Source organism: Rhinoraja longicauda, chromosome 37, assembly GCF_053455715.1.
Source record: "Rhinoraja longicauda isolate Sanriku21f chromosome 37, sRhiLon1.1, whole genome shotgun sequence".
Taxonomy (NCBI): Eukaryota; Metazoa; Chordata; class Chondrichthyes; order Rajiformes; family Arhynchobatidae; genus Rhinoraja; species Rhinoraja longicauda.
This window is the reverse complement of record NC_135989.1, coordinates 9,388,043-9,407,418: the sequence shown is the minus strand read 5'-3', so window position 1 is coordinate 9,407,418 and position 19,376 is coordinate 9,388,043. Positions and strand designations below refer to the sequence as shown.

The 19,376-nt window shown below is 46.9% G+C and overlaps 1 protein-coding gene across 4 annotated transcripts; it reads right to left on the bottom strand.

Annotated features, from left to right (window-relative positions):
- Nucleotides 1-4,351: 4,351 nt before the first annotated feature.
- LOC144610486 (protein Dr1-like) lies at nt 4,352-18,917 on the bottom strand. Of its 4 annotated transcripts, none has more exons than XM_078429218.1 (5): nt 18,868-18,887; nt 12,964-13,052; nt 12,442-12,859; nt 10,334-10,497; nt 4,352-6,406 (listed from the first exon to the last, which is right to left on the bottom strand). In XM_078429218.1, exons 3-5 carry the CDS (start codon nt 12,662-12,664, stop codon nt 6,269-6,271), a joined length of 525 nt encoding a protein of 174 aa, XP_078285344.1. In that variant the 5' UTR covers nt 12,665-12,859; nt 12,964-13,052; nt 18,868-18,887; the 3' UTR covers nt 4,352-6,268. The 4 variants fall into 4 exon arrangements, with proteins under 4 accessions (XP_078285344.1, XP_078285346.1, XP_078285345.1 ...); XM_078429220.1 differs by lacking the exon at nt 18,868-18,887 and adding an exon at nt 18,812-18,829; XM_078429219.1 differs by lacking the exon at nt 12,964-13,052 and having other exon boundaries at nt 18,868-18,917.
- Between the last annotated feature and the right edge of the window lie 459 nt (nt 18,918-19,376).

Sequence of the window (19,376 nt, the reverse complement as noted above, 5' to 3'; positions counted from 1 at the left end):
ACAGACAGCACCCGTAGTCGGGATCGAACCCGGGTCTCTGGCGCTGCAAGCGCTGTAAGGCAGCAACTCTACCGCTGCGCCACCGTGCCGACCCAGATGCACTACTGTGCCACCCACTCCTTTCTTCCAAATTTTCTCCACTGCAAAGGTGATTAACACAAGAGGTCATTGACTTAGTGTAAGGAATAAGATGTTTAGAGATGTTCTGAGGATGTTTTCATCTAGGTTTTTTGCCTGGACAGAATCAGACAAGAACTGATAGACAATCGACAATACACAATTGAAAAGCACTTCGAGCCAGCACCACCATTCAATGTGATCATGGCTGATCATTCTCAATCAGTACCCCGTTCCTGCCTTCTCCCCATTCCCTCTGACTCCGCTATCCTTAAGAGCTCTATCTAGCTCTCTCTTGAATGCATTCAGAGAATTGGCCTCCACTGCCTTCTGAGGCAGAGAATTCCACAGATTCACAACTCTCTGACTGAAAGGGTTTTTCCTCATCTCCGTTCTAAATGGCCTACCCCTTATTCTTAAACTGTGGCCCCTTGTTCTGGACTCCCCCAACATTGGGGTTTTACTCTGCAAATGGAAAGGCAGAAGGGAAAATCGGAAGTGTCAGTATTACAGTATAGCAAAGGGGATTACAGAGGCATGAGGCAGGTGCTGGCCAAAATTGACTGGAAGGAGGCCCTAGCAGGGAAGACGGTAGAACAGCAATGGCAGGTATTCCTGGGAATAATGCAGAGGTTGCAGGATCAATTTATCCCAAAGAGGCGGAAAGACTCTAAGGGGAGTAAGAGACACCTGTGGCTGACAAGGGAAGTCAAGGACAGCATAAAAATTAAGGAGAGGAAGTATAACATAGCAAAGAAGAGTGGGAAGCCAGAGGATTGGGACTCTTTTAAAGAGCAACAAAAGTGAACTAAAAAGGCAATAAGGGGAGAAAAGATGAGGTACGAGGGTAAACTAGCCAATAATATAAAGGAGGATAGCAAAAGTTTTTTTAGGTACGTGAAGAGGAAAAAATAGTCAAGGCAAATGTGGGTCCCTTGAAGACAGAAGCAGGGGAATTTATTATGGGGAACAAAGAAATGGCAGATGAGTTAAACCGTTACTTTGGATCTGTCTTCACTGAGGAAGATACACACAATCTCCCAAATGTTCTAGGGGCCGGAGAACCTAGGGTGATGGAGGAACTGAAGGAAATCCACATTAGGCAGGAAATGGTTTTGGGTAGACTGATGGGACTGAAGGCTGATAAATCCCCAGGGCCTGATGGTCTGCATCCCAGGGTACTTAAGGAGGTGGCTCTAGAAATAGTGGAAGCATTGGAGATCATTTTTCAATGTTCTATAGATTCAGGATCAGTTCCTGTGGATTGGAGGATAGCAAATGTTATCCCACTTTTTAAGAAAGGAGGGAGAGAGAAAACAGGTAATTATTGACCAGTTAGTCTGACATCAGTGGTGGGGAAGATGCTGGAGTCAATTATAAAAGACGAAATTGCTGAGCATTTGGATAGGAGTAACAGGATCATTCCGAGTCAGCATGGATTTACGAAGGGGAAATCATGCTTGACAAATCTACTGGAATTTTTTGAGGATGTAACTAGGAAAATTGACAGAGGAGAGTCAGTGGATGTGGTGTACCTCGACTTTCAGAAAGCCTTCGACAAGGTCCCACATAGGAGATTAGTGGGCAAAATTAGAGCACATGGTATTGGGGGTAGGGTACTGACATGGATAGAAAATTGGTTGACAGACAGAAAGCCAAGAGTGGGGATAAATGGGTCCCTTTCGGAATGGCAGGCAGTGACCAGTGGGGTACCGCAAGGTTCGGTGCTGGGACCCCAGCTATTTACGATATACATTAATGACAGATGAAGGGATTAAAAGTACCATTAGCAAATTTGCAGATGATACTAAGCTGGGGGGTAGTGTGAATTGTGAGGAAGATGCAATAAGGCTGCAGGGTGACTTGGACAGCTTGTGTGAGTGGGCAGATACATGGCAGATGCAGTTTAATGTAGATAAGTGTGAGGTTATTCACTTTGGAAGTAAGAATAGAAAGGCAGATTATTATCTGAATGGTGTCAAGTTAGGAAGAGGGGATGTTCAACGAGATCTGGGTGTCCTAGTGCATCAGTCACTGAAAGGAAGCATGCAGGTACAGCAGGCAGTGAAGAAAGCCAATGGAATGTTGGCCTTCATAACAAGAGGAGTTGAGTATAGGAGCAAAGAGGTCCTTCTACAGTTGTACCGGGCCCTGGTGAGACCGCACCTGGAGTACTGTGTGCAGTTTTGGTCTCCAAATTTGAGGAAGGATATTCTTGCTATTGAGGGCGTGCAGCGTAGGTTCACTAGGTTAATTCCCGGAATGGCGGGACTGTCGTATGTTGAAAGGCTGGAGCAATTAGGCTTGTATACACTGGAATTTAGAAGGATGAGGGGGGATCTTATTGAAACATATGATAATTAGGGGATTGGACACATTAGAGGCAGGAAACATGTTCCCAATGTTGGGGGAGTCCAGAACAAGGGGCCACAGTTTAAGAATAAGGGGTAGGCCATTTAGAACGGAGATGAGGAAGAACTTTTTCAGTCAGAGTGGTGAAGGTGTGGAATTCTCTGCCTCAGAAGGCAGTGGAGGCCAGTTCGTTGGATGCTTTCAAGAGAGAGCTGGATAGAGCTCTTAAGGGTAGCGGAGTGAGGGGGTATGGGGAGAAGGCAGGAACGGGGTACTGATTGAGAGTGATCAGCCATGATCGCATTGAATGGCGTTGCTGGCTCGAAGGGCTGAATGGCCTACTCCTGCACCTATTGTCTATTGTCTATTGGGAACATGTTTCCTGCCTCTAACGTGTTCAACCCCTTAATAATCTTATACGTTTCGATAAGATCTCCTCTCATCCTTCTAAATTCCATTGTATACAAGCCTAGTCGCTCCAGTCTTTCAACATACGACAGTACCTTGCACTTCCCTCACTGAAGCCGAGGGGATTAAAGCGAAAACACCATTCTCATTCCCGATTACTAACCAGCAACCTTGCCTGAAAATCCAAGTGTACAGAAGCCTGAAAGCAGTGACAATCAGGTTCAAAAACAACTTCTGCCCAGCTACATGAGGACTACACACCTCAGCAACTACGAACTTCTATGGACTTTCTTGGTCGCACTACGGACTTTGGTTTCTGCACTATTATGGTTACCTAGTATTATGGTTATAATTTCTTTTTGGATTATTGTATTTTTTATCCGAGCGTATTACATTTACATGCCTGTTAAGCTGCTACAAATAAAAATGTCCATGTTCTGTTGTCAATAAATATGACAATTAAACACTCTTTGCCTCTTGAGTTCCACTTACAATGACTTCTGTGCAAAGAACTTTGTACTAAACTAACAATTGGATTCATTATTAATTCTTCAATAAATTTAGGGATTTTTGTACTGGAAACAAATATCCATGGCAGAGAAAGACATGAAAGGCCTCAATGACACCATAGGTCTACCAGATAGGAGAATTGAAGACATTAATGAAACAAAATTAGGAGCTGATGATCTAGATCCCAAGGTTTTGAAAATTAAGGCTGATTGTTGTCCTTCAGAACACAATAGATTCGTGAATGGTTCCTTCAGTTTGGAAAGTAGCAAAGGACACTCCACTATCACAGAAAGGAGATGGAGAAAATGGGGGATCTTCAGATTAGTTGCTCCAACATTAGCAGGGAGAGTGCCAGAATCTATAATTAAGGATGTGTTAACAGGACAGAGAAAATAATAATAGAATCAATAGACAACAGGTGCAGGAGTAGGCCATTCGGCCCTTCGAGCCAGCACCGCCATTCACCGTGATCATGGCTGACCATCCACAATCAGTACCCCTTTCCTGCCTTCTCCCCATATCCCTTGACTGCCCTATCATTAAGAGTTCTATCTATCTGGCAGAGCAAACATGGAGTTAAATCATAACATCACATTTCACCTGCCTGCTAAATTTTGTTTTGAAGTTGCAATGAGTAGAAAACAGTGGATGGAGTGTATTTGGTCTTTCAGAAGCCCGGTGCTGAGGTGTCGCACATAGAGGTATAATTGTGCTGGCATGGATGAAGGATTGGAAAAGGGACAATAAGAGGTAGGAAAGAACAGGACATTTTTCCAGACAGGAGCTATGGGCAAGTGAGTTCCCCAGCTCTACATAATCTATGTATCGAATGAATTACTTGAGAGGTTAAGGGAAATAGGCAAAGGCATGGCACATGGGATATGATGTGGCAACCAATTTCTTCACAGCAAGACGTGTTGTAATATATAAAAGTTTGCTAATGATGCAAAGCTTAATGCTGGTGTTCAAGTGGAGTGTTTTATTGTCAAATGCACCGGAACAATGAAATCCTTACTTGCAGCAGCACAACAGTTGTAAACACAATACTCAATAGATAATATAATAAACAAGCATAAAATTAAAAAAAGAAAAGGAAACCCAACACAGTGCAAAAACAAAACAAAGTCCAAAGTCCCGAGTGCAACCAAGGCAGTTCGTAGTTTAGTTGGAGTTCGTTGTGTTCAACAGTCTGGTGGTTTTGGGAAGAAGCTGTTCCTGAACCTGAACAGTAGAGTTTTTAGACTCCTGTTCCTTTTTCCCAGATGGCGGGTCTGAAATGAGAGCATGGCAAGGGTGGTGTGGGTCCTAGATGATGCTGGCTGCATTTTTGAGACAACATCTCATATAAATCCCTTTGATGGAAGGGACGTCAGTACCCATGACGAATTGAACAGTGTCCACCACTTTAGATTTAGATATAGAGATACAGCGCGGAAACAGGCCCTTCGGCCCACCGAGTCCGCGCCGCCCAGCGATCCCCGCACATTAACACTATCATATACACACTAGGGACAATTTTTTTTTTTTTTTTTACATTTTACCCAGTCAATTAACCTACAAACCTGTACTTCTTTGGAGTGTGGGAGGAAACCGAAGATCTCGGAGAAAACCCACGCAGGTCACGGGGAGAACGTACAAACTCCGTACAGACGGCGCCCGTAATCAGGATCGAACCCGAGTCTCCGGCGCTGCATTCGCTGTAAGGCAGCAACTCTACCGCTGCGCCACCGTGCCGCCCACGAGGAAGAGGTGGAAGACGCCTAAACATGGCTCGGCCATCTCCTGCGTTCCTGGGCATTTGAGTTGCTGAACCGGGCTGTAATGCAACCAGTCACTATGTGGTTGAGAAGGATGCAAAGAGAATTTAAAGTGGGGACCGAGAGGGGATAAGTAAATGAAGGCAGGTGAAATATAACATGGAGGTATATGAGGATATCCAGTTTGATGTACTCCTGGTTTGAAAAGCTGCAGTAATTAAGATAAATCATTTTACATAAAGTGAAGTCCTTTTACATGACAGATCTTTAATGTGGCCTGGCAGACCATACTACAGCTGAAGACAATGCACCAGTAATTTGGCATTTTCATTTTGGAGATTGGGGATAGGAATGTTTTAGGTTTAGCCAATGATGCACACTGACTGAGAAACTTTAAAATAGTGACCACCATATGAAACATAGTTATGGTAAATACAGGGAAGGAAAATCAGGATGACAACAAATAAAAAGGTATGTACATTTACCAAGCAAAACACAAAGTGCTGGAGAAACTCAGCATGTCAGACAACATCTGTGGAGGAAATTAGCAGACGATGTTTCCGTTCGGGACGCTTCTTCAGATTGGGTTCCTCCACTGACGCTGCCTGATCCTCTGTGTTCCTCCAGCATTTTGTGTTTTCCTCAAGATTCCAGCATCTGCAGTTCCTTTTGTGACTCCACATACATATAGGATCATGTTCACATTCAAAGAGATGCCGACTCCACTTTAATTACATCATAACTGGAAACAAGGCAACAGTCCTCAATTACCTAACATTAATAAAACCCACAAAATAAGTTCAAGAGGAACTTAATTCCATTTAACATTTAAATTCAATTAACCAATATATAAAAGATCACGGTCTGCAGGTCCATGCATGCAGATTGTTCAACTCAGACAGCATCGTATTTCTGAAGAGGTTAAGTCCAAATGCACAATATCTTTTCTTCCCTCTTTGAGAATAGTCTGCTTAAAATTTCACAGCTGGTACTTCAGTCTCCAGCTGAGGGGATGAGGCATCCTTCAGTCAATAACTATCTGTGTCGCCATTTTGATTCAAGGCTGGGTGTACATCAATGGGAGAGGGTTACAAAATGGCCGAGGCAAGATGGCCGAGCCATGTTTAGGCGTCTTCCTCCTCTTCCTCGTCCTGTGAGGAGCCGGCTCTGTTGGAGGTTACTGCCGCAAGCTGTGCCTGCTGAGCAGCCTGTTGTACCTGCAGCCACTCCTGCTGCGCCAGTTCAGTCTGCTGCTGTCGAGCCTGAGGGAAAATTGACACAATCAGGCCAGTTCACAACAGAGATCCCTCGCTGTAGCGCAGGGGTGGAGATGGTGATTCGTGATGATCGACGGTATGGATGGGAAAAGTTTTGAGGGATAAGGATCAAATGCAGGCAAATGGGATTATCATGGATTGGCATCTTGCTTGGAATTGAAACATAGAAAATAGGTGCAGGAGTAGGCCATTCGGCCCTTCGAGCCTGCACCACCATTCAATATGAACATCCAAAATCAGTACCCCGTTCCTGCTTTCTCCCCATATTACTTGATTCCATTAGCCCTAAGAGCTATATCTAACTCTTTCTTGAATACATCTTGTATACAGCATGGAAGAGCTGAGCCTGCAACATGCAGTTTGAAGAGCAGCTTCTTCCCTACAGCCATCAGGCTATTAAACGCTGCAACCTCCAAAAAAACTCTGAACTACATAGATTTGGGGGCACCGGTTTTATCTTGTTGCACTACTATTGTTTGTTTTTATATGTGTATGTATATTAATACTGAACTTTTTTTTTCATTTATTACATCGTGTACAGAATATTATGTCTACTGTGATGCTGCAAGTAAGAATTTTATTGTTCTGTTTGGGACATCTATATACTAAAACTCTCGTTTGTTATCTTGTTTGTGACTGAACTTCAGCCAAAACGGTACACGATAGCGTGACAATTTTAGGCCCACCTTACTCACCGTTGTCACTTTAGTGATAATGCAAGTAGTTTTATTGAAATTGGTCTTATATTTTTAAAGGTATTCACGTTTAAAGTTTAAAAGGAGGGGAGGGGGAGGGGAGGAGGGGGGAGTGGGGGAGAGGGGAGGGGGGAGGTTGAGGAGAGAGGGGAGGACGGGAGGACAGGGTGCTGCACTAATGCAGGAGAGGTTTGGGCCCAACTTGGTCTTATGACAATAAAACACTCTTGACCCTTGACAACCTGAGGGAGTGCTGCACAATCAGAGGAGCCATCTTCTGGAAAACACACTAGATCCCTTGGCGCTATTTTGATTCAGAGCAAGAGTTCTTCCTGTTGTTCTACATATTGGTTCCTCCACCAACATCAGTGTACCAGATTACCTGTCCATTAACTCATTGCTATTTGTGATAGAATTTGACTCTTGGATTTCTTAGGTTTCATCCTCGAAAGCATTCAAATGACTATAAATTATTCTGGGACGTCCCAAGGATATGAAAGATCTCTTTATGAAGTTCACAAAACTCTAATATGGTCACGCAGCAGTTGCTGTTAATAGATTAGTCAGCACTAACAATAAATCTGATTCCATCCTCATCTCAAATCTACTCAGTATCTAATTCCTCGCAACATTTTCACCTACATGGAGTTTATAAGGGCCGAATGGCCTACTCCTGCACCTATTTTCTATGTTTCTATAAGCCTCTCAACCTAGGCCCTAGGGATGGCACTGCGGCGCAGTAGTAGAGTTGCTGCCTTACAGCGCCAGAGACCCAGGTTCAATCCTGACCTCGGGTGCTGTCGTACGCAGTTTGTACGCTCTCCCTGTGACCACGTAGATTTTCTCTGGGTGCTCCAGTCCCTCCCACATTCCAAAGATGTACAGGTTTGTAGGTTAATTGGTTTCAGTAAAAAATGTAAAATTGTCCTTAGTGTGTAGGATAGTGTTAGTGTATGGGGAAAATCACTGGTCATCGTGGACTCAGTGGCCCAAAGGGCCTGCATCGACATTGTATTTCTAGAGTCTAAAACTAGGTAGCTAAACAAAATCTGTTGGCAGCACTAGTGTGAGCCAACCACTACACAACATTGTCCGCTCATTATACAAGCACCCTAATTGAAATGACCTCGACAGCAAAATGTAGGTCAAGCTGACCAGACAGGGATCAGGAATCAATCAGTTCAGAGCAACATTTCATCAATGAACTTCATAAACAAACTGTGCGGTATGTGGCACTAAGCAATAACTGAGCCAGCACAATCAACACTTGCACCCAAGAACTGGTCATCAATTTGAGTCGATAGCTCCAGCCAAACCAAAGAAGGAAAAGTGACTATTCATATAACAAAACACAAAGTCCTGGAGTAACTCAGCGGGAAAGGCAGCATCTCTGGAGAGAAGGAATGGGTGACCTTTTGGGTCTGAAGAAGGGTCTCGACCCAAAATGTCACCCGTTCCTTCTCTCCAGAGATGCTGCCTGTCCCGCTGAGCTGACCCAAAATGTCACCCGTTCCTTCTTTCCAGAGATGCCGCCTGTCCCGCTGAGTTACTCCAGCATTTTGTGTCGACGTTTCAGGTCAGGAGCCTTCTTCAGACTAATTCTGACCCAGTAAGGGTCAGAAAGCTGGAAAATAGACGTGGGCAGGACAAAAGCTGGCAAGTGATAGGTTTATACAGGGCGAGAGGGTTTGACAGATGGGTGGACAAAGGCTAAAGATGAAAAGGAGACAAAAGGGTGTCAGATAAGGAGAGAAGAGAGATGAAATAGAAATCAAGGGGGAGGGAAAAGAGGAACAGGATAGTGGGAGAAATGGGTGCGCACTGGATGGGAGTGCACAGGAAGAGGCTTCAATCAAAATGGCTGTGTGGCATTGTCAATCTAAAATGGAGAGGAAAATAAAGTTACCATATTTTCTTCACCAGTTTTTAACCACATATAAATAAGTTGGAAAGATATAAATTTCCTGCCCCATTAGCACAGCTAATGTCTTGGCAAGAATAGACTCATGGTTACCTTACCGTAAGTATATGTGGTTGACTCAGCGAAATGAGAGGCAATAGCAGCTGGCAGTGATGACAATGCTTGCAGACTCCAGAGAGTCTGGCCGCAAAGTGGGAAATATAATTAGAAGAAATGTAAACAGCCACAGTCCTAATCAGTACCCAGGATATTGTAGATTGACACAAAATGCTGGAGTAACTCAGCATCTCGAGAGAGAAGAAATGGGCGACATTTCGGATGCTGCCTGTTCCGCTGAGTTACTCCATCATTTTGTGCCTATCTTTGGTGTAAACCAGCATCTGCAGTTCCTTCCTCACCAGTTTGCGGTTGCAGCATAATTAAATGGAAATGAAACAAGAGTGAAGAACAGATGTACCAGAATGGTCTGGGATAGCTGAACATTTTTGTTATGAATGCGAAGATCTGTGATTGTCATCCATTGACTGTGAGACTAATACTGGGAGACTAAATTAAATTGCTCAGAATTAATGTGCTTTGATAAGTGTATTGCTAGATGATACAGATTTATGCCAATTGGCAAAAGAACACAGGGGATATGAGCCAATTTTGTTTGGCCCAGCGAGATATGATCAGCAATATCTGAGAAGGTGATGGAACAAGAGTCAATGAAAGTGGGTTTATTGGCTGCTATAAACTGCCTGCAGATGAGAAATTGGGGTGACATAGAACTAGTATGAACAGGTGATCAATGGCTGACATGGGCTTGGTGGTCTGAAGGGCCGGTTTCCATGCTGTATCTTTCAATGTTCAGTACAAAGGAGAAGAGCGAGGGAATGAAACTATCTGGAGCGCTTTCACAGCTACAGGTGCTACAAGTTAAATGGCCTTCTCCTGAACCAATCCATATTATGAAATAGCTCTTCACCAATCTTTAGTCCCAGAAGAAACCACTGATAATGCAAGGATGACAAACACCTCCACAATCATAGCTCATGGAGAAACTCATTTGGCTGGTTTTGCTCCCATTGAGAACTAAGATGGGAAGTATAGAAAAACAGTTCACAATACAAGCAAAGCAGTTGGAGATAAGATAATGGAAATAAAGAAAACATCAAACGATATTAAGCTCAGGTTTTATAACTTTTTTTTACTCGAAAGAAAAGGTGGCAAAAAAATGTCAGTTGTGAGATTTGGTTAAAATAAAACTGAATGGAGAAGAAACAAGTCTCTTGTGCCTCAAAGTGGTGTACTTACGTTTGCAAATAATTCTTGCTGCTGACGTAACAGTTCCTCCTCAGGGATCCCCAGCTTCTCGAGACGAGAATTGGCTTTCCTCCTTTCAAGGGCGACTGTCTTGCATTCTCGTAGAACTTCCTTCACTTCAGTTATGTACGACCCAAAGCCTAAACTTTCCAAAGCTGTGTTCCGAGATAATAATAAAAACTTTTGACGTTCTTACCGACAATGAGAATTTGCTCCGAGTTAAGATTATTGACAATTAACTTACATGTAACCATCCAGTTTCAAAATATTCCTACTTGTCAGAGTGAATGTTAGCCGAGGGAACAGGAGGACTTCATCTAGCGCACGGCACCACAGGGAAATTCTAACACCAACCAAAAGTGGGTGGTTTCGCAGATAGTGAAGATGGTTGTGAAAATTTGCAGCAGGATCTTAATCGGTTGGACAGGTACGCTGAGGAATGGTTGATGGAATTTAATGCGGAGAAATGTGAGGTGTTGCATGTTGGAAAGTCTAACATGGGCAGGACCTACACAATGAATGGTAGGGCACTGGGGAGTGTTGTAGAGCAGAGGGATCTAGGAGTTCAGGTGCATGGTTCCTTGAAGGTGGAGTCGCAGGGAGATCGGGTGGGCAAAAAGGCTTTTGGCACATTGGCCTTCATCAGTCAGAATATTGAGTGCAGAGTTTGGGAGGTCACGTTGCAGTTGTAAAAGACGTTGGTGGGGCTACATTTAGAGTATTGTGTTCAGTTCTGGGCACCATGCTATTGGGAAGACGTTGTTAAGCTGGAAAAGGTACAGAGAAGATTTACGAGGATGTGGCCAGGACAAGAGAGTCTGAGCTATAGGGAGAGGTTGAGTAGGCTGGGACTATTCCTTGGAGCGCAAGAGGATGAGGGGTGATCTTATGGAGATGTATAAAAACATGAGAGGAATAGATCGGGTAGGTGCAGAGTCTCCTGCCCAGAGTAGGTAAATCGAGGACCAGAAGAAGGGTGAAAGTTGAAGGGTAAAAGATTTGGTGGTGGGTGTATGGAACAAGTTGCCAGAGGAGGTAGTTGAGGCAGGGGCTATCCCAACATTTAAGAAACAGTTGGACAGGTACATGGATGGGACAGGTTTGGAGGGATATGGACCAAGTGTGGGCAGGTGGGACTGGTGAAGCTGGGACTTGTTGGCCGATGTGGGCAGGTTGGGCGAAGGGCCTGTTTTCACACTGTATCACTCTATGACTCGATGACAAAGCAGCAGATGTGGCCGTGATTGGTGTTTTAGCCCAGCAATGGCACAGAGAGTGAACTGCTTGCTTGGTACTCGAATGGAACATGAGTTGAGAGTTAATCTCTGAAAAAGGGTCTTCTAACTCAGGTGAAAATTATCTCATTGAGCCACAGCGATAGAATGGTCATGCAGTGCACTGTCAGAAAATCCCCCCAAAAAGACAAAGTGCTGGAATAACGTGTGGGTCAGGCACATCCCTGCCGAACAGAGGTAGATGACGTTTTGGGTCAGGACCCTTCTTCAGTCTGAAGGAACTGCAGATGATGGTTTACAACAACAAAAAAAAGCCATAAAGTGCTGGAGTAACTCAGCAGGTCAGGCAGAATCAGTCTGAAGAAGGGTCCCAACCTGAAACGTCCCTTGTCCATGTGCTCCAGCGATGCTGGGTTACTCCTGCACTTTGTGTCTTTGTTTTGTCAACTAGCATCTGCAGTTCCTTGTTTCTACATCAGAAAATGCAAGCTATTTTTTAATTCGAGATTATATTCAAACAGAAGTACAAGACGGTGGCGCAGTGGTAGAGTTGCTGTCTTACAGCGCCAGAGACCCGGGTTCGATCCTGGCTACGGGTGCTGTCTGTACGGAGTTTGTACGTTCTCCCTGTGACTGCACGAGTTTTCTCCGGGTGCTCTGGTTTCCTCCCACACTCCAAAGACGAACAGGTTTGAAGGTTAATTGGCTTCGGTAAAATTGTAAATTATCCCTAGTGTGTAGGATGGACTTAGTGTACGGGGATCGCTGGTCACCTCAGGCTTGATGGGCCAAAGCGCCTATTTCTGTGCTGTATCCCTAAACTAAACTAAATAGTAATCTGCAGAGGTGATGTGAATAACGTACCTTGTATGGTGTGATCAGGTGAAATGGTCTTTTTATCAGACTTGCTGCAGATTTCATTTGCTTCTGAGGATAGTAAATGAATAAACTCCGTGCAGCAGTTCACCACCATCTCCCTGGCGTCATTCGCGACCCTGATGTTGGGTAGGATCTCTTTGATAATCTTGTTGATGGCAGCTCTTGGAATAGTTAAGTCTTCGTCATTGTTGCCGGAAGACGAGGCCATACTCCTTTATTTCATTTGTTATTCTTTGAGGTTTGTTTTCAAAGGGCTGTCCCAATTCAGATATGGATGTGCCAAGTCACACAAATACACAAGCCTGCGTAAATCTGATCCACAACACTGTTTGATCCAATAAGATCTAACAGCAAAATATAGCTGAACACATGGAACAGAGGATTAAAATATGCTCCCGATATCCTGAAAAGCAAAACAAAAGACATTTCAATATGAAAGCCTGCACAATTGCACAATTAATTAATCAATAATATTCACAGACAATAGTGTGAATAAAGCAAACAGACCTAGAGAAACTCAGTGGCTTCAGCTGCAGTGGGTAGCCTTGTGTTTAAGATAGGTTTGATTCAGCTGAACCTACGTAGTTTCACAACAGCTTGTGGGAGAGAGAAGTCAGGTAGAGCAGAGAGGCAAAGGAAGGTAGCAGCAGGGAATAGGGTCAAGTGGACATGGGGAGATATGTGGAAGAAAATATAGGAGAAGGGGGGAAAGAAAGAGTATTTTTAGGAGGGGGAGTTTTAGAAGATGGAGGAGTGTTTTCAGGGTGGGAGGGATGTTTGGAGGGAAAGAGGAATGTTTGCAGAAGGAGGTGGAAAGTGTTGGGGAAAGAGTGAAGGGACACGTTTGGAGAGGAAGGATAAAATGGGAAAGTATAGCGTGATATGGATGGGGGGATGGTCGAAGAGTGGATGGACAGGGAGTGTTTGGGGCGAGGCAGTTATGAGGGAGTGAACGGGTGCAATGGATGAAGGGCGGGTGTTTGGAGGTTACCAAGTGGAGGGGGAATGTTTGGAGGGAGAGGATGTTGGGGGAAAGGATGTTAGACTGTATTGGGATGCAGAGAGCGTGGTAAGAGGATGGGGATGGAGAGGAAGTGATGGGAGAAGTGGTGATGGAGGAAGGTTGGCGGTGGGATGTTTGGAGGGAGAGGATGCTGGGGTGGAGGTATATTTAGAGGGTGAGAGGATTGGGGGGGAGGGGAAATGATTGGAGGCAGGAGATGTTAGTGGTGGACGTGGAGTGCATGGATGGAAATGGTGATGCAGCTGCAGAATGGAGAGGAATATCTTTTATGGGATGAGGATGCAAGAGATGGGAAGGCAGTGATCGTAGGGAGAGGATGTTAGGGGGTTTGGAGGGGGACAGTGTTGGGTTTCAGGGGATATGTTTGGAGGGAGGATTTATGGAGGATGGAGAAGACCTTGGAGGGGCTATTGGGGGCAGATGGGTAGAATTTGCAGGAGCTACTGGCATTCAAGGGGAAGAGTTTGGAAGGGCTATTAGGGGTGGAACGGGAGAATTTGTAGGGTGGCGGTATTGGAGGTGGAGGGGGATTGTTTGGAGGGAATGAGTGTTGGGAGTGGAGTGCCCGGAGGGAGGAGGTGTTGGGGCAGAGGTGTTTGTTGAGAGGGGATGTAAGGGGAGGAAGAGTTTGGAGACCAGGGGCAGAAGGGGAGAGTTTGGATGGAGGGGTTGTTGGGGGTGGAGGAGGTGTTGTCGGTGGAGGGCGACTTGGGTGTGGAGGGGGAGTATTTAGAGGGATGGGGTGGAGGGGGAGAGTTTGGAGGGAGAGGTTGTTGGGGATAGATGGTAAGAGTTTGGAGACAGAGTGGGTTGGGGGCGGATGGGGAGAGTTTGGGGAGATGGGGTGCAGTGGGAGTGGTTTCGGGCAGAGATGGTTGGGGATGGAAGGGGTGAGTTTAGAGGGAGGAGGTGTTGGGGGCAGAGGGGGTGCATATGGTGGGATGGGGTACTGGCAGTGGGGGGGGAGTGTTGGAGGGAGAGTTTGCTGTGTCGTAGGGAGGAATTTGGGGAGGAGAGTGGGGTTGGGCGGGGAGTACAGTTTGCAGACACAGGTTTTTTGCACAGAGGAGATGAGTTGGTTGGAAAAGGTAGTTTGGATGGGTGGAGATGTCGGGAGGGTGTTTGAAGGGAGGGGATTGGAACAAAGCATGAATGTTTGGAGGGAGGGGTTGCGGGGAAGGAGTTTTGGAGGGGGAGGTGGAGTGTATAGAGAGAGGGTTTGATCAGGGGGAAGTGGAATGGTTTGAAGGGGGAGAGTGAAGGGGGTTTGTTTGGAGGGAGGCGGTGTTGGGGGTGGAGGGGGGGTGTTTGGTGGAAGGGGTAGCTGGGAGTGTAAGGGGGTGTTTGGAGGGAGAGGGTATTGGGAGTGGAGGGGGAGCATTGGGTGGGAGGGTGTGTTGGGTGCGGAGTGGAGTTGTATGAAGGGAGGGTGAGATGAGGGTGGAGGGGGCGTTTTCAGAAGGAGGGGATGCTGTGGGTCGAGGGGGAGCATTTGGAGAGATGGGCTACAGGGACTGGGAGAGGAGTAATTCGAGAAAGTAGTTGTCGGGGATGGAAGGGGTTTGTTTGTTGGGTTGTGTTGGAGGGAGGGGGAGTGTTTAGAGGGAGGTAGAGGGGGATTGTTTGAAGAGATGGAGTGCTGAGGGTAGAGAAGGAGTGCTATGGTGGAGGGGGAATGTTGTTCTAATGGAGGGGGAGTGTTGGCGGGACAGTGTATTGTGTTGGAGCAGGGCAATTTGGAGGAGAGGCAGGTGGAAGTGGTGGGTAGCATTTGCGGATATGGGTTGTTTGGATGAAGAGCGTTGTTTGGATAGATGAAGACATTGGGCGAATGGGATCGGAAGGAAGCCTGAACATTCGGAGGGAGCGAGAACTGGGGCGAAGGGAGCAGATTTGGAGAGAGCTGGTGATGGGGTGGAGAGGGTGAGTTGGGGTATGAGGCAGAGTGATAGGTGGGGATAGGTGTTGGGGATAGAGAAGGAGTATACAGAGGGAGGCCATGTTGGAGGGAGAGGGGACAAGGGACGAGAGGGCATTGCAATGGGATTGCAGGGAGAGGGGACAGGTTGGGGCCATAGGGGAAATGTTTTGAGGGAGGGGGCGTTGGAGGTGGAGGTGGAGTATCTGGAGGAAAGGGCTTTGGGGGTGGAAGTGGAGAGGTTGGAGGGAGGGCGCTGGGCATTGAGGTGAGCTGTTTGAAGTGAAAGGGGTTGGGTGTGGTAGGGGAGTGTTCGGACAGAGGGGATTTGGGGCTGTGAGGAGAGTGTTTGGAAGAAGAGGGTGGTCGGGTGGCGGGGATGAGTTTGGAGGGAGGAGTAATGCTCGGAGGGAGCGAAAGGGGGAAGCTGTTATGTTTGGAGAGACGGGGTTTAGGGAGAGAGCGTGGGTGGGGTGAGAGTGTTTTGAGGGAGGGGAGTGTTAAGGGAGTGAGTGGAGGGGTAGGGGGCGTTGTGGGAGAAGATGGTGACTGGAAGGAGGTTGTTTGGTAGGTGGAGGGGCAGTATTTGGAAGGAGGGGGTATTGGAGGTGGAGGGGGAGTAATTGGAGGGAGGGGGTGTTTGGGATGGAGGGCAAGTGTTTGGAGAGAGGGAATGTGGGTGGGGGAGCAGTGTCTTGAGGAAGCGGTTTGTGGTTGGGGAGAAAGGGTTTGAAGGGAGACAATGTGCGGGGTGGAGTTGGTGTTTTTGGAGGGTGAGGATTTACAGGGTGGATTTGGATTGTTTGTTGCAAGTGGGTGCTGAGGGTGGAAAGACAGGTGGGGGTTGGGGGTGAAGGAGTGTCTGGTGGGAGGGGGAGTTGGGGGTGGAGGTGGGGTGATTGGAGGGAATGGGTGTTGGAGAGGCAATGGAGAGTCAAGTGTTTCGAGGGAGAAGATGTTGGGAGTGGATGCGGAGTGTGTGAAGGGAGGGGTTTCAGGGAGCGGAAGATAAGTGTCTGGACGGAAGGGTTGTTTGATAGAGAGGGAGAGTTTAGGGGGGGGTGTTGGGGATGGAGTTTTTGGAGGGAGGGATTGTTCAGCGTCTAGAGGCTGCATTTGGAGAGGAGAGAAATTGAGCGTGGCGGGAAGAATACTGGAGGTGAAGTAGTAGTATTTGGAGGGGTGGTTTGTTCTGGCTGGAAGGGAAGTATTTTGAGAGAGGAGTGTTGGGAATGCAGGGCAGTGTTAGAGGGAGGGGTACTGGAGATGGTGAGGAGTATTTGGGGGAAGAGGGTGTTGGGACAGGAATTTCCTGGTGGGCCACAGGGCTCAGTGTGCTGGTGATGAGAAATAATGTTGAGTTGGGAGGCAGAGGGTGTTGGAGGCGTGTTTGGAGAGAGGGCCTGGGACGGGAGGGCTGAAGGGGATGGAATGGAGGTGTTTTGCGGGAGCGTTGGAAAGGAAGGATGGAGGGGAGGTGTTTGGAAGAAAGGTGTGTTGCACAGTGGAGGCAATGTTTGAGGATGGAAGGAGTGATTTGAGGGTGAGGTACAAGAGTTTTTCAGTGCTCGGGAAGAATGTTTTGTGGAAGAGGAAGTTTGATTGAAGCTACATGGTAGAGTGTCAGTGTGGAAACGTGTGGAATAGGTGCTGTAGCTAATTGTGGAGAGTTTGGCGTGGGACAGGCCTGAGGGCCCGACAGTTGAGGGGGTTGAGAGCGGGGGAAGAAAAGCTGTTGCAGTTGAGTGAGAGCTGTGGAAGGACAGGAGGGGACATTGGTTTGCAGAAAGAGCTGGTGAGTTGAGGGGAGGGGAGGGGAGAGGAGATCAGGAATCTGCTGGGAAAGGGATGAGGAGCCGTCAGATGGAATATACAGATATGCACTGGTGGGGAAATGTCTCTGTGAAGGTTGGAATGACTGGGAAAGGTTTCCGTAGGTGATTGACTTTGCAAGGTAGCTGATACGAGGAGTTGCCTTAGGGTAATATATGGAATCAGAGTTGTCGGGAAAAGACAAGGAGATTGGCGATGCAAAAACTACAGATCTGGAAAATAAATAAAACAAGCTGCTAGAGATACTCAGCAAGTCGAGCCGGAGGGGAGGAAGAAATTGCCAACAAGCAGATTGTACGCGTTCAAATGACAGTCAAGGAAGAAATTGAAGAAATGTAATCAGGGTTCAGTGATGGGGGAGGTAAAATGCACTGAGGGTAGGAGATGAATTGGAGTGATGGGGAGGGGTTTGTGGGTAGTAGCAATAGCAGTGGAAAAATTTGGGGGATGGTGAATAGATGTGGTGAATGGATCAGTAGAAGGGGAAGGGATTGATGTTGTGGGAAGGGGTAAAAGGGGAGAGGATGGGGTCAATGTGGCAGGGGAAGTTATTGTGGTGGCAAGGGGTAGGAAAAGGGGGAAGGTGCGGATGTGGTGGGAAGGGAGGATGGGCTTGACTTGGATAAAGAGATATGAGGAAGACAGGATAGGGTTGATGTAAGGGAAAGGATGCAAGGTTTGTGGGGGGGGGGGAGAAGGGATTGATTTGGGGAAGGATGGGGTAGAAGGAGGAGAGGGGAGAATTGTTATGACAGTAAAGGATTGATGTGGGTGAGAGGGAGGAAGGAGGGTGGGGTTAATGTGGGAGGGGAGGGTAGGGATAACGTGGGGAGGGGGAACGAGTAAGAGGATGGGGTAAAAGGAGCAGGTGAGGGATTGTTGTGAAGGGAAGGGTTGATCTGGGTGGTTGGGATGCAGGGAGGATGGGGTTGTTGCAGTTGGAAGAGGTAGAAGAGGGGAGATTGTCGATGGGAGAATGGGGTTGATGATGATGTCTTGGGTAGCAAGGGGTTGATGTGGGGGGAGGATGGGGTTGATGTGAAATGCAGGATGGGGTTGATGCAGTAAGAAGGGGTAGAAGGAGGAAGGGGAGATTGTCGATGGGAGGGTGGGGTTGAAGTCGTTGGGAGAGGGGGGTTGAAGCCGCTGGGAGGGTGGGGTTGAAGTCGATGCGAGGATGGGGCTGATGTGATATATAGGATGGGGTTGATGCAGTATGAAGGGGTAGAAGGGGGAAGAGGAGATTGTCGATGGGAGAGTGGGGTTGAAGTCGATGAGAGGATGGGTTGAAGTGGATAGGAGGATGGGGTCGATGCAGTAATGAAGGGATATGAGGAGGAGGAGGAAGGGGAGATTGTCGATGGGAGGGTGGGGTTGAAGTCGATGAGAGGATGGGGTCGATGCAGTATGAAGGGATATGAGGAGGAGGAGGAGGAGGAAGGGGAGATTGTCGATGGGAGGGTGGGGTTGTCGTGAGGGGACGGGAAGTAATGGGTTGGCCGGGGGGGGGGGAGGTCGGAGAGGGGAGGGCTGTGTTGGGGGGGGGTCGGGGTCGGGGAGGAGAGGGGTTCCGCAGTTACCGCCTCCCCCGGCGTCACTCCGGGACTCTCACGTCTCCCTCTCCCGCGATCTTTACCATTTTTTCATTCCAGGAGCCGCTCCACCCGCACCGGAAGCCGCTGCCAGCGCCACTTCCGTTTCCAGGGGTAACCGATTTTCAAAAAAACTAAATTCACCCTAAAACATTTTTCCAGTGACTACCACAACCCGGCTATTATTTGCTCCTTTATTAAATCTCCATGTCTGGGAGGACGCTCTGTGTATTGTTTTCTATTTTATGAAAGCAGCTTGCTCGCATTGCATTCTGGGGGTTGTAGTTTCGTTTTGTTGAGGCGTTTAAATTCAAAACTTATTATTAACGAACCTTATTTATCAAAACCAACACCTGCTGAGAACTGAACACAAATTTAGAACAAAGCCTTTAATTGGAGCTAGCGCCAATTGTAGTTATCAAAATCTTTTTTTTTGTTTTCCATAATTATTCCTTAATTTTCATAACCTTTTCCAATATTAACACATCTTGTCTTGTCATGTCATTTTATTTGTATTTATTTGTTTTTTTCTAAATTTTTATTTGTTTTTGAG